At 44.2% G+C, this 11,174-nt stretch overlaps 1 protein-coding gene across 1 annotated transcript; it reads left to right on the top strand.

Moving 5' to 3' along the window:
- Positions 1-1,910: 1,910 nt before the first annotated feature.
- On the top strand, positions 1,911-10,534 carry LOC123043822 (4-alpha-glucanotransferase DPE2). The gene is made up of 23 exons (XM_044466414.1): positions 1,911-2,199; positions 2,744-3,063; positions 3,315-3,432; positions 4,706-4,758; positions 4,894-5,021; positions 5,113-5,242; positions 5,493-5,689; positions 5,794-5,872; positions 5,993-6,031; positions 6,282-6,401; positions 6,483-6,584; positions 6,742-6,825; positions 6,907-7,149; positions 7,235-7,360; positions 7,450-7,524; positions 7,608-7,679; positions 7,905-8,024; positions 8,164-8,261; positions 8,640-8,799; positions 8,887-8,985; positions 9,145-9,342; positions 9,666-9,759; positions 10,204-10,534. The coding sequence occupies exons 2-23, from the start codon at positions 2,746-2,748 to the stop codon at positions 10,317-10,319; spliced, it is 2,769 nt and encodes a 922-aa protein (XP_044322349.1). The 5' UTR covers positions 1,911-2,199; positions 2,744-2,745; the 3' UTR covers positions 10,320-10,534.
- The last annotated feature ends 640 nt before the right edge of the window (positions 10,535-11,174 follow it).

Genomic DNA, 11,174 nt, shown 5'->3' with positions numbered 1-11,174 from the left:
CCACTGCAGTAAACAAGCGGTGGTTCGTGTGCTAAGGCCAACTCCACCGCGCGACACCATCCTGTCCGGGCCCATCCGTTTGGGGTAAAATGGACAAACCAGGCGGCCCAGCGCGCGGGAGTAAACGGACTTTTGTCCGTTTTGTGTCCGCTTTCGACCCATCCGCGGCCCAAGTTTGGCGCCGCTTTTGGGGTGAAACGGACACCACGCGGACGCGCCGTCTGTTTGCGCGTGTCCTCCCCTGGCCCGCCCGTCGGTGGCATAGAACGGGCCTTTTTCTATCCGCCCCCTCCCTCCCTCCGGACGCATCCCGCTCCACTCTTTTCCACTCTTCACCACTCTTCCCCTCGCCGCCGCCGCCACCACTGCCATTGCAGCCGTGCAACTCGGACGCGCGCTCGCCCAGCCCCTTCCCCTCGTCGCCGCCGAGCTACCCAACCACGGTCACCAGGTTTGCGCACCCGCCGGCCGAATTTGGGACGGATCCGGTCGGTCTTGAGCTCGCCCGGCTGTGGGAGGCCGGGCCGCGCCATGGACTGGCTGGGCACCTCGCCGGAAGGCCCTGGCAGGGCCGCAAGGCCACATGCAGGCAGTGGCTCGTCCTCTAGCCGCTCGGATCTGCACCGTCGGTGGTCCGCTGGCAGATACACGAATGGCGGCCAGCCGGGCTCGGTGCTTGCCCAAAAGCTCGTCGGCGCACCGTTGCCCCTCATCAAGTGCGACCACTGCCCAAGGATGGTCGTGCGCCGCATGTCCACAACGCCGGAGCATCCCGGATGGGTGTTCATCAAGTGCTTAAACGATGGGGTATGTGTTCTTTTTAGCTTCGATTTGTGCTCTGGGATTAGATTAGTTGTGCTAACTTTAAATTTTATTGTGTAGAATGGATGCAAGTTTTGGTATTGGGAAGAAGAGTACATCGATATATTGATAGAGCGAAATTTAGTACATATTTGTGCACTTTTAGCTAGCCTAGAGGCTGTAGATGAGACAAGTGCACTTGTTGCTAGATTAGAGGCTAGGCACGATACTACGTGTGAGGAAGCAACATCGACTTCTGGCTTGAAGAAGAAAGGAGGGTCCAACGTCGAGCCTCCTCCACAGATCAACAATGAGTGCATCGAGAAGACCCTAACCCAACTCAAGGAAGCAGTTATGGAAGTTGGGTATCTTCTCAAATGTATTCTTTATGGTTCTTGTTTTTTTGACCTTATTTTACTAGTCAAAATGCGATGATGTATTGTCATGTAACAAAAATGAATGATAAAAAAGTTTAAGGGCTTGCAAAGAAATGTGCACACGGACAAGATGCGGCCGGGATGCGGCCGCGCGCTGAGCGCACGGCCACCGCATCCCGAAAACTGCCCAGACACGACCCCATTGCCCTACTCAAATAGACAGAATCCGGACAAAACGTACGTCCCTTTGAGGTCGCGCGGTAGAGTTGGCCTAAGTTTTGCCTGAATCGGCAGTTCCAGATCCCATCAGCCATGCCGTTTACGGCGAGAAAATAAACTTATCTTGGGACCAAATCGCACACTGACAGACTGCCAGTCTGACGCGCAGTTTAATTTACGGTAAAGATTTCAGATCGGGTACAGCCCAGATTTGTTGCGCTCCTCATCCCTTCCAGATGGGACAACTTGCCCTATGGACACCCACAGCCACACACAAAAAACCTCTCTCTTCCCCGTGCAGATCCGTCTCAAGTTGCAGCCGTAGGCAGCCGTAGCAGAGCAGAGCATCGAGACGGACGGCATGGCATGGACAACTGCGGTTCGTCTCGTCCTCACGTGTCGCCGTGTCAGCGGGAGCTACCTCCTCCCCAGCCACACAAAAAATGGCGAGCTTTTACCGCCTCGGGCTCGCCGCTCTGCCCGTGTGGCCGTCCGGGGAAGAAGCGTTCCGCCCGTCGCCCGCCCGGATCCACAAACCCGGGGGAAGGGAAGCAACGGACCAGAAAGGCCGCCTTTTTTTAGTCCCGTCACCGCGGCTCACAGGTGCCGCTGCCCATGCCCGCCCGCCTCGCCCTCCGTCGTTAACGTCACCCTCACCCCCGTCCTCTTCACCATCCCTTGGCACCTTCTCCCCCGTGCCTCCATCCATGCTCTCACTCTCCTGAGCCTCCTCCCTCCTTGTTCTGCCGCTGATTCCCTCCCCGTCCGTGGCCGCCATTGGCGCCGTCCGTGCTCTGTGAAGGTAACCTCACCCGCTTCCTCCCTCCTCCTCCTCCTCTGTTTCTCGGTTCGTAGGCAGGCAGGGCCTCGGTGAGTGAGCGAGCGAGTGAGCGGTGCTCTGATTCGTTCCTCCGTTCGCCTCTGAGCTACCTTGGCCGTGGCGGCGCCGGGATGGGGGGAATTGGTAGAATGCGGGGGGATTCGGCGATTCTCCGAATCTGGTCCACGTCTCTCCGCCGCGAAACCAAAAAAAGATGCACACTACTGAGTACTACTGATTCTCGAATCTCTCTACGACGCTGATAAGATATTCGGAGGAATGGGGAGCGGGAGGGCCGGAATCACGGAAACATTTAACAATGAGTAGTGTGCGGGGATCACAGAGCCACCCCTCCCTTGGATCCGTGATTCATCTCCAAGGAACAAATGGCGGATTCATTCTTTTTTTTTCGAGATTGAATGGCGGATTCATTCTTACGCTAGCAAATCTTCTTTTCTTTGTTTGCCATTGATGCATTCAGCTCCTAACCTTGCTGCGCCTGTGTTTCTGCCTGCCTGTTCTGAAGAGATGGCGAAAGTGACCCTGATCTTCAAGCTACCGTACTACACGCAATGGGGGCAGAGCATCATCATCGCCGGCTCCGCGCCGGCGCTCGGGTCCTGGAACGTCAAGCAGGGGCTGCCCCTGAGCCCGGTTCACGAGGGGAACGCGCTGGTCTGGCGCGGCCAGGTTTTAGTCCCCGCTGTCTTCACCTGTGAGTACAGCTACCATGTGGTGGACGACCACAAGAACGTTCTCAGATGGGAGTCTGGGGAGAAGAAGAAGCTAGTGGTGCCGGAGGGCGTCAAGGACGGCGACGTCGTCGAGGTCCGCGACTGGTGGCAGGTACTGATTTTCAAACTTCCATGTGTTCATTCAACCGTCTTCTTACTTGTTACTGTATATTTGCATGCTGTACAAACAATAGTTGCATTAGCAGCAACCATGAGGCTTATCAACTTAGCTGAATGCTATGTATCTTTTGTTGGTATGTTACTGCTTCTATGACCACTTGGCAATGCTGTTCGTCAGACTAGTCCTAGAAGCTTGTTGTTCCTAAAAATTGCCGTTTATGATTGGCCGTCGTCTGGATTCAGGATGCTTCTGAAGCTCTTTTCCTCCGAAGTGCGTTCAAGAACGTCATTTTCAGCGCAACTGATAATGCTAAAAGGCAATTGCAGCCTTCTTCCCTCAACAAAAGTTTGGATCCTGAAGGTACTATTTTAAAACTGAAAGTCTCAAACCGATGGAATCAACTGGCACCGGAGAAGTCAATCAACACATACCTGATTTTAAAACAAATGCTAGCTAAATGCTCGTGCGTTGCTACAGAATTTATATCTGTTGTATATTATTCATTGTTTAAATGCTTGTGCCGCCATAGTCCACGAGTTCGTGCAAAGTGAAGAACTATTATCTGAATATCTAGATCAATGGAAACAACCATACGTGCTCCGTGCTAATTTTGTAATAACTTAAGAGGTAAATGAACCGCCAACCAGCTCAGATCTTTATAAGAGTAAAGGTACTGCTAGGAGCCCGTGTTGCTACGGGTCGACAATAAATTTAGTTGAAAGATTACTTGAAACCTGTTAAAGTATTTATAATAATCATGCAAGTCCAGTTGGATTGATTGTCAAGTCACTGGCTCCAAATAGTAAAAGGTCATCGTAATTTGTTGAAGAAAAATGCTATGAACATTAGTTTTTGCAGATTGCCTTATTGGCAATGCTTGAAACATCGGGATCTCTACAGGAATCAAGATAAATGCAATAATTTTTTTAGATTTTAGGACTGCCGTTTGATGCATTTCTGATGGTTGGTATAGTCCGAGATGAGCGGACTGCCGCCACAATAATAAACAGCCACTGCAATTATTTGAAGAAAAATGGTATGAACATTATTTTTGCAGATTGTTTATTGGCAATGCTTGCAACATTGGCATCTCTACAGGAATCAAGATAAATACAAGGACACAAAAATAGGGTATAGGACTGCCGTTTGGTGCAGATCTGGTGGTTGGTATAGTCCAAGATGAACGGACCTCCGCCATCGGTTTTGATCTTTACAAAAGTAAAGATTTGCTGAATAATAAAGAATGTAGCATAAGCTCTTTCCATGCTAAATACATGTTAAGTAAAACTTTGTTTTCCTTCCTACTTTATAGCATTTGTAGAACGTTCCAGGTGATGTCTCGTGCTTGTAATATTTACTATTTAAAGGAATTTTTCTAGTTAGTCTTTACCAATGGAGTATCTGAAAGTAAACAAAGAAATGAACTAATTCTGCTTTGATGGTTAGATACAACATTAGCATTGAGCTGTGCCCTCAGCAGAACCTTATCGTACTTGGTGTGTGTGTGGCCTGGACTTGTTTGTTACCTTGTTTGGCTCTGGTGGTTTGCTTTATATATAAAGCGGGGCGAAAGCCTTTTTCGGTACAACATTAGCATTATTTGAATTTGTCTTATATGATCTTTGTTGGACAGATATTGTCGTGCAATTTATTATCAGTTGTCCTCGGCTAGCAGCTGGTTCTACTGTAAGTATTATTCGTACACTTATGTTTCCGTTTATAAGCTATGATTAGTTGTACTTAGCGCCCTTATCGCATCATAGTTCAATGAGTTATACTTACTTGCTGGTGTCCTAACTATTGCCAATCACAAAACTTCAGGTTGTCGTCACAGGAAGTAACCCCGCGATAGGAAATTGGAAAGAGCAAAATGGTCTCAAGCTCAACTATGTTGGAGATTCCATTTGGAAAGCCTACTGTGTGTTGCGGAAGTCTGAGTTCCCAGTAAAATATCCTTGTGCAAAAAACTATTTTCTTAGTTCGTTATTTTGTATTATTTGTTGTACCAACACTAATGTGTTGTCCTTAATAATATTCCACATATAAGTACTGTCAAGTTAGTGAAGCAGGAGTCTTTTCATTGGAGTTCGGCCCAAACAGAGAGGTTGATGTGGATTTATCATCACCCAAGCCATCCAGACACATCTTATTATCTGATGGCTCCCTCCGGGTAACGTCTGCATTCATAATGAGTCATCCAATATGAATGTTCTAGCAATTCATATATTCCTTGCCAGAAAGCTTGGTAGGTACATGCTACTATTTAGTTCCCGCAACCGTTTACCATGCTATGGTGTATTAGGAAATGAACCATATTCAGATAGAACCCTGCCACGTTGTGCTTAGGCAAGAAAGCTGAGGATGTAGTATGCATCATACACAACTAGCGTGTCAGACTAATTTATCATTTGTTTTATCAGGAAGCACCATGGAGGGGTGCTGGTGTTGCCGTACCGATGTTCTCAATCAGGTCAAATGAGGATCTTGGTGTTGGAGAATTCCCAGATCTTAAACTTCTTGTTGACTGGGCAGTCAATTCGGGTTTTCATCTTGTTCAGCTCCTTCCTATCAATGATACTTCTGTTAACAAGATGTGGTGGGATTCATATCCATATAGGTACTACTAAGATACACTGCTTCATCCTCCCTTGTGCTTTCGCTTGAAGTATGAAAGACACATTTCTGAAGAGAAAATAATGTCCTACATGTTTTTATTTACAGCTCACTCTCCGTATTTGCGTTGCACCCCTTGTACCTGAGAGTGCAGGCACTTTCAGATGCTATTCCAGCAGATGTTAAGGTATAACTTTGTGTGCCTTTAATATTAACTTTTATACTAGTCTGTTTTGGCCTCTCGTTTCACTGATCTCTTCAATTCTGAATCACTTGATCCGGTACTCAATTTTTCATATTGTCACAGGAAGAGATTTCGAAGGCAAAGAAGGAGTTGGACAAAAAGGTAAATGCATTTTCACGTGTATAAAGTATCATTTATTTTCTGTCATCACTGCAAATGTAAAGATCTGAATATGCTTTGCATTTGGGCTGGATGCACTTCGTGTCCTTGCTGCTCTTTTGCTATGCTTGCTCTTTAAATCAGATCATCCACTGTATTTGAAAAACTTCAAAAAGTGTGAATTTGCTCATGGAACCCAAATGGTTCTTGGAGTTTTTTGCAGATCTAACATTTTCCCCTAATGTTAAAATAGGACGTCGACTATGAGGCAGCATTGGCCACGAAACTCAGAATTGCCCAAAAAATGTTTAATTTAGAAAAGGACAAAGTGCTAAATTCAGCTCCGTTCAAGCAGTTCTTATCTGAAAATGAGGTATAACTACTGGCATTTCATATTTTTTTAGTCCACTTATTTCAAACTACATTTGATTGCTTTCATACCATGTTTCAATAGGAATGGTTGAAGCCATATGCTGCATTTTGCTTTCTTCGGGATTTCTTCGAGACATCAGATCACAGCCAGTGGGGTCGGTTTTCTCAGTTTTCCAAGGAGAAGGTATTGGAAATGATATGCTAATAATCTCATATTTCCTGCATAGCTTGCTAATAACATTCTATTTAGTAAATTCTGCGATTTGGTCTAGTTCTTTCTGAGAGCGCATATGGAAAATACACAGCTACTTAGAGATGTCTCTTTATGCAATTTCTTGCAGCTTGACAAGCTAGTCGCAGCAGATGCTTTGCACCATGATATTATACGCTTCCACTACTATGTCCAATATCATCTATTTACACAAGTAAGTATTGGCCGTTGTCATTCAGAACTCTATAAATGTGTATATATTTGTGGACATTCATTCTCATTCCCTCCTTATTAGTTATCAGAGGCAGCTGCATATGCAAGGAAGAACAAGGTTATTCTGAAAGGAGATTTACCTATTGGTGTTGATAGGAACAGTGTGGATACTTGGGTATACCCTACATTATTTCGCATGAATACCGCTACTGGTGCACCTCCAGATTACTTTGCCAAAAGTGGACAAAATTGGGGTTTTCCTACATATAACTGGGAGGAGATGTCAAAGGATAATTATGGGTGGTGGCGAGCTCGTCTGACACAGGTTATTAACAGCGCTGTTTTATTTTTTTCCCTGTCTGGCAGTCACATTTGCTTGCCATTACTCATCTGCTATTAGCATGTTGCAGCTATCAAAATTCTTCACAGCGTATAGGATAGACCATATTTTGGGTTTCTTTAGGATCTGGGAGCTTCCAGATCATGCTGCCACAGGTCTTTGTGGAAAATTTAGACCTTCAATTCCTCTTAGTCAGGTTTGTTTCTTATCCGTTAAAAAAAACAAAATGGACCAGAGAAAACCTCTATAGTAGTTTATCTGACTTGTTTCTGAGTTCACTTACAGGAGGAGCTTCTAGGTGATGGTATCTGGGATTTTGATCGGATGAGCCGCCCATATATTCGTCAGGACATGCTGGAGGTAACCATGTTCAAACCGATGTTCTGGAATTGTTTCAATAAAGATGAGGGTGCCAGCAGCATGACGTTTCTATCATTTTTCAGGAGAAGTTTGGATCTCTTTGGACAGTTGTTGCAGCCAACTTTCTGCACGAGTATCAGAAACACTGCTACGAGGTAATGCAAAGCAGTTATATTCTCCTTTTATAACAGTTGGACATATGGGCTACTTGAGTCTGCATGTCAAATTATTATTGATAGCAACATATTATTAGTTCAGTAATTATTACAAGCATATCTATTTCTCAATCTAAGGCATGTGAAATTTTTCCTGATGTTCTTTTACATGCCATTGCTTCCTTTAATTTCACTTGTCTTTGACTGGTTCATTCATGCATATAGTTCAAAGAGGAATGCAACACCGAGAAAAAGATTGTTACAAAGCTTAATACCAGTCCCGAAAAATCACTCTGGCTGGAGAAAGAAGACAGTATTCGGCGTGGTCTGTTCGATCTTCTACAGGTAATTCGGCCTTCTGTTGTGCACACACTGTATCCTCGTGTTAATATTTTTCTCCTAACATCCACCTCATTTTTTTTAACAAAATTTGACTATTATTTTTGAAAACATATTAAAGTAGATCTGTTTGTTTGTTCTGCAGAATATAGTCCTCATCAGAGATCCCGAGGACTCCACAAAGTACTATCCCCGCTTTAACCTGGAAGATACTTCAAGTTTTAGGGACTTGGATGAACATAGGTAATATTTTTTTTCACAGTTATACGTGCTTCTGGTTGATCTGTAAAGTTTCTTCTGGCTTGTTGATATTGATTAAGTATTTAGTGCAACAGACTAACGGCATATGAGCATTGTGATGTTGTAACCTGGAAGATACTTCAATTTTTATCTTCATCGTACTGCTATAACCTCTTAGTTGCATAGTCATGGTTCATATTATGCATTTCCTCAAGGAAAATGAATTATATCTTTAGTAGGCAGTTTGCTATCAAGATAATCAAAATAGTGTTCAACCAACTTTAGTTTCTTGCTTATAGTACGCTCTTGATTTTAACATTATGTCCTAACCAAATCTGTATTTATTGACTATTTCATCTTCTCATCCATGTTTTTTTACAGCAAAAATGTCCTTAGAAGATTATACCATGACTATTATTTCGTTCGCCAAGAAAATCTTTGGCGACAAAATGCACTGAAGACTCTACCTGTTCTATTGAACTGTTCGGATATGTTGGCATGCGGGGAAGATCTTGGCCTTATCCCTGCTTGTGTTCACCCTGTATGGCATCTTTCCTGCACATGCTAAAAAATAACTATTGGGTCATGCTGACTATGTTCTTAAAATAACAGTAAGATATTTATCCAGGTTATGCTAGAACTCGGGTTGATTGGATTGCGTATCCAGAGAATGCCTAGTGAACCAGGCTTGGAATTTGATATTCCGTCCAAGTACAGCTATATGACGGTGTGTTTCACTTTTTTGCCAGTATTACACTCTAAATTTTTAGAAGAAAATTTACAGTATTATGTTCTGATTTTTTAAGAAAAATTTTAAAGTAATAGTTGGAAATATAAGTAAAAGTATGCTACATCACATGATAAATTGTGTTGGATGACCTTCCAGGTTTGTGCTCCCTCATGTCATGATTGCTCCACATTACGTGCTTGGTGGGAAGGAGATGAAGGGACAAGAAGTCGTTTTTACAAGACTGTAATTGGCAGCGACAAAGAGGCCCCATCTCGTTGCACCCCAGAAGTAGTGAACTTCATTCTTCAGCAGCATTTCGATGCACCGTCAATGTGGGCAATCTTTCCGCTACAGGTATAGGACTTCAACCTGTATCATATAGTCCATCCAGTAAAAACATGTCATTTGGACATAATTTTGGCTAAACTTTTACAGCATTGACAGCCAATAAATTTGAAAATATTGGATTGGATTTGTCTCAAAATTTATTTTCAAATGTTAACATTTTTCGGTTTTTATAATTATATTGCAGTACAAAATAATTATCAAAGTTATCTTTTGGAGACTATCAGATGTCCAAACATCATATTTTTAAGTACTGGAGGGGGGGGGGTACTATGATTGGGTTTTTAACAGAAACAAGTACATGAATATACCTGGGGTTTCTTCTTTACCAGGATCTGCTCGCGCTGAAAGACAAATACACCGCAAGACCAGCAGCGGAGGAAACAATCAACGACCCCACTAACCCGAGGCATTATTGGAGATTCCGTGAGTTGTTTTTTCCTGACACAATGCCTCTTTTTCGTGCAAATACAATATACTACCTGTTTCGTGATTTGTCTGGTTTTAGTGGCAAGGTTGAAACATTTTTACAGTTCAGCATATGTGCTGCTGCCTGTGTCTACTTAACCATTTGATGTGGAGCTATACACATCACTGGAGGTGGCACGGTGGACCAATTTAATATCTGGGGACAAAAGCATCATCAAAATGCTGTCCCATCAACTTCAGACGAATAGATAACACCCGGCAGAACTTGTAGGACACTATCGTTTTCGAACGATTCGTCAGCGTAGCCTTTCTAAGCTAAAGCGACACCTTTGAAGCCTCGCATGCGATTTGTGTTCCCATTGTGTATACTATTTAACCCCGGAAAGCATATCTTTTTTCCCCTTGGATCTAACTTCTTCTCCCAAAATACATGTGCTGCAGGCCTACATGTGCCACTGGAGTCCATACTGGAGGACAAGGACATCCAGGCGAGCATCAAGAACCTCGTCACAAGCAGCGGGAGGTCATTCCCTGGCAAGAAAACGGACAAGGCCTAGTCGTCGCCGGGCGGGATCATGATCATGAGGAATATATAGGATAATAAGGTGGTGTATTACCACCATGCCCGTTGAGCTGATGTTTGTTTCAGCTAGAGAAATCGTTACGCCCGCTCATAATTCCTTTTTCGACGCTCTGGAGAATAATAACTACTGGTATATCATTCTATATCAAAGCCGGCTTGTGAAATAAATGATCCGCCGTCTTGCCTTCACTTGTTTTTGTTTTCCGCGTGTTTTTTACTTGTGTGTGTGTGATCCAAGGCCCTGAAATGGAGTTCCTGATGCAGCTTCTGCATGTTTTCATTTGCTCTTTGCTCTCTCAGAAAGCTGTTTTTTTTTGTTTGTTTTTTTATAATCCTGTTGTGAACCGTGACCTCTGAAGTCTGAACGTGGGTTCTGGCTAAGATGCGATTCCATTTTCTTTGGTGCGGAGCGAAAGGGAAAACAGAAACGTCACCTTGTTGCTTTGCATCATGGCCCTTTATTATTCTATGAAAAAAGGGTTAGCTTTTTGAAGCTTAGGTTTAGTTAGGTTGTACCAGATGCCAATTCATCGCTGAAACATTTAGCGAAAAGTGTCGCTGGCTTTTTGAAGGTTAGGGTCGCACTCATCCTGCCTGTGAGATAAGCATGGCTGGCCGTGCCGTGCGTAGTTAGTTTAACTGTTCCCTTCCATACCGGCATGGCGTATGGTGGATCTTGCTTGCTTGCCCTTTGTTGGTAGCACGGTGGCACCGCAAGGTGCGGCAGCACTAGGGATTCTACTCCTACATGACTTTTATTTGTGGACAGGTGGCGTGCCATCTTTTGCCGCCGGCCATTTTGATGGCAACAGAGAAAACTTCAGAAACT

This window comes from Triticum aestivum, chromosome 2B (assembly GCF_018294505.1).
Source record: "Triticum aestivum cultivar Chinese Spring chromosome 2B, IWGSC CS RefSeq v2.1, whole genome shotgun sequence".
Taxonomy (NCBI): domain Eukaryota; kingdom Viridiplantae; phylum Streptophyta; class Magnoliopsida; order Poales; family Poaceae; genus Triticum; species Triticum aestivum.
The sequence above is the reverse complement of the archived record's forward strand: the minus strand, read 5'-3'. Positions and strand labels throughout refer to the sequence as shown.

Coding starts and splice junctions, on each gene's coding strand:
- LOC123043822 (XM_044466414.1), top strand. CDS start 2,746: ATGGCGAAAGTGACCCTGATCTTCAAGCTACCGTACTACACGCAATGG. Junction 4,759..4,893: donor GGCTAGCAGCTGGTTCTACT/GTAAGTATTATT, acceptor ACAAAACTTCAG/GTTGTCGTCACAGGAAGTAA. Junction 6,826..6,906: donor AATATCATCTATTTACACAA/GTAAGTATTGGC, acceptor CCTCCTTATTAG/TTATCAGAGGCAGCTGCATA.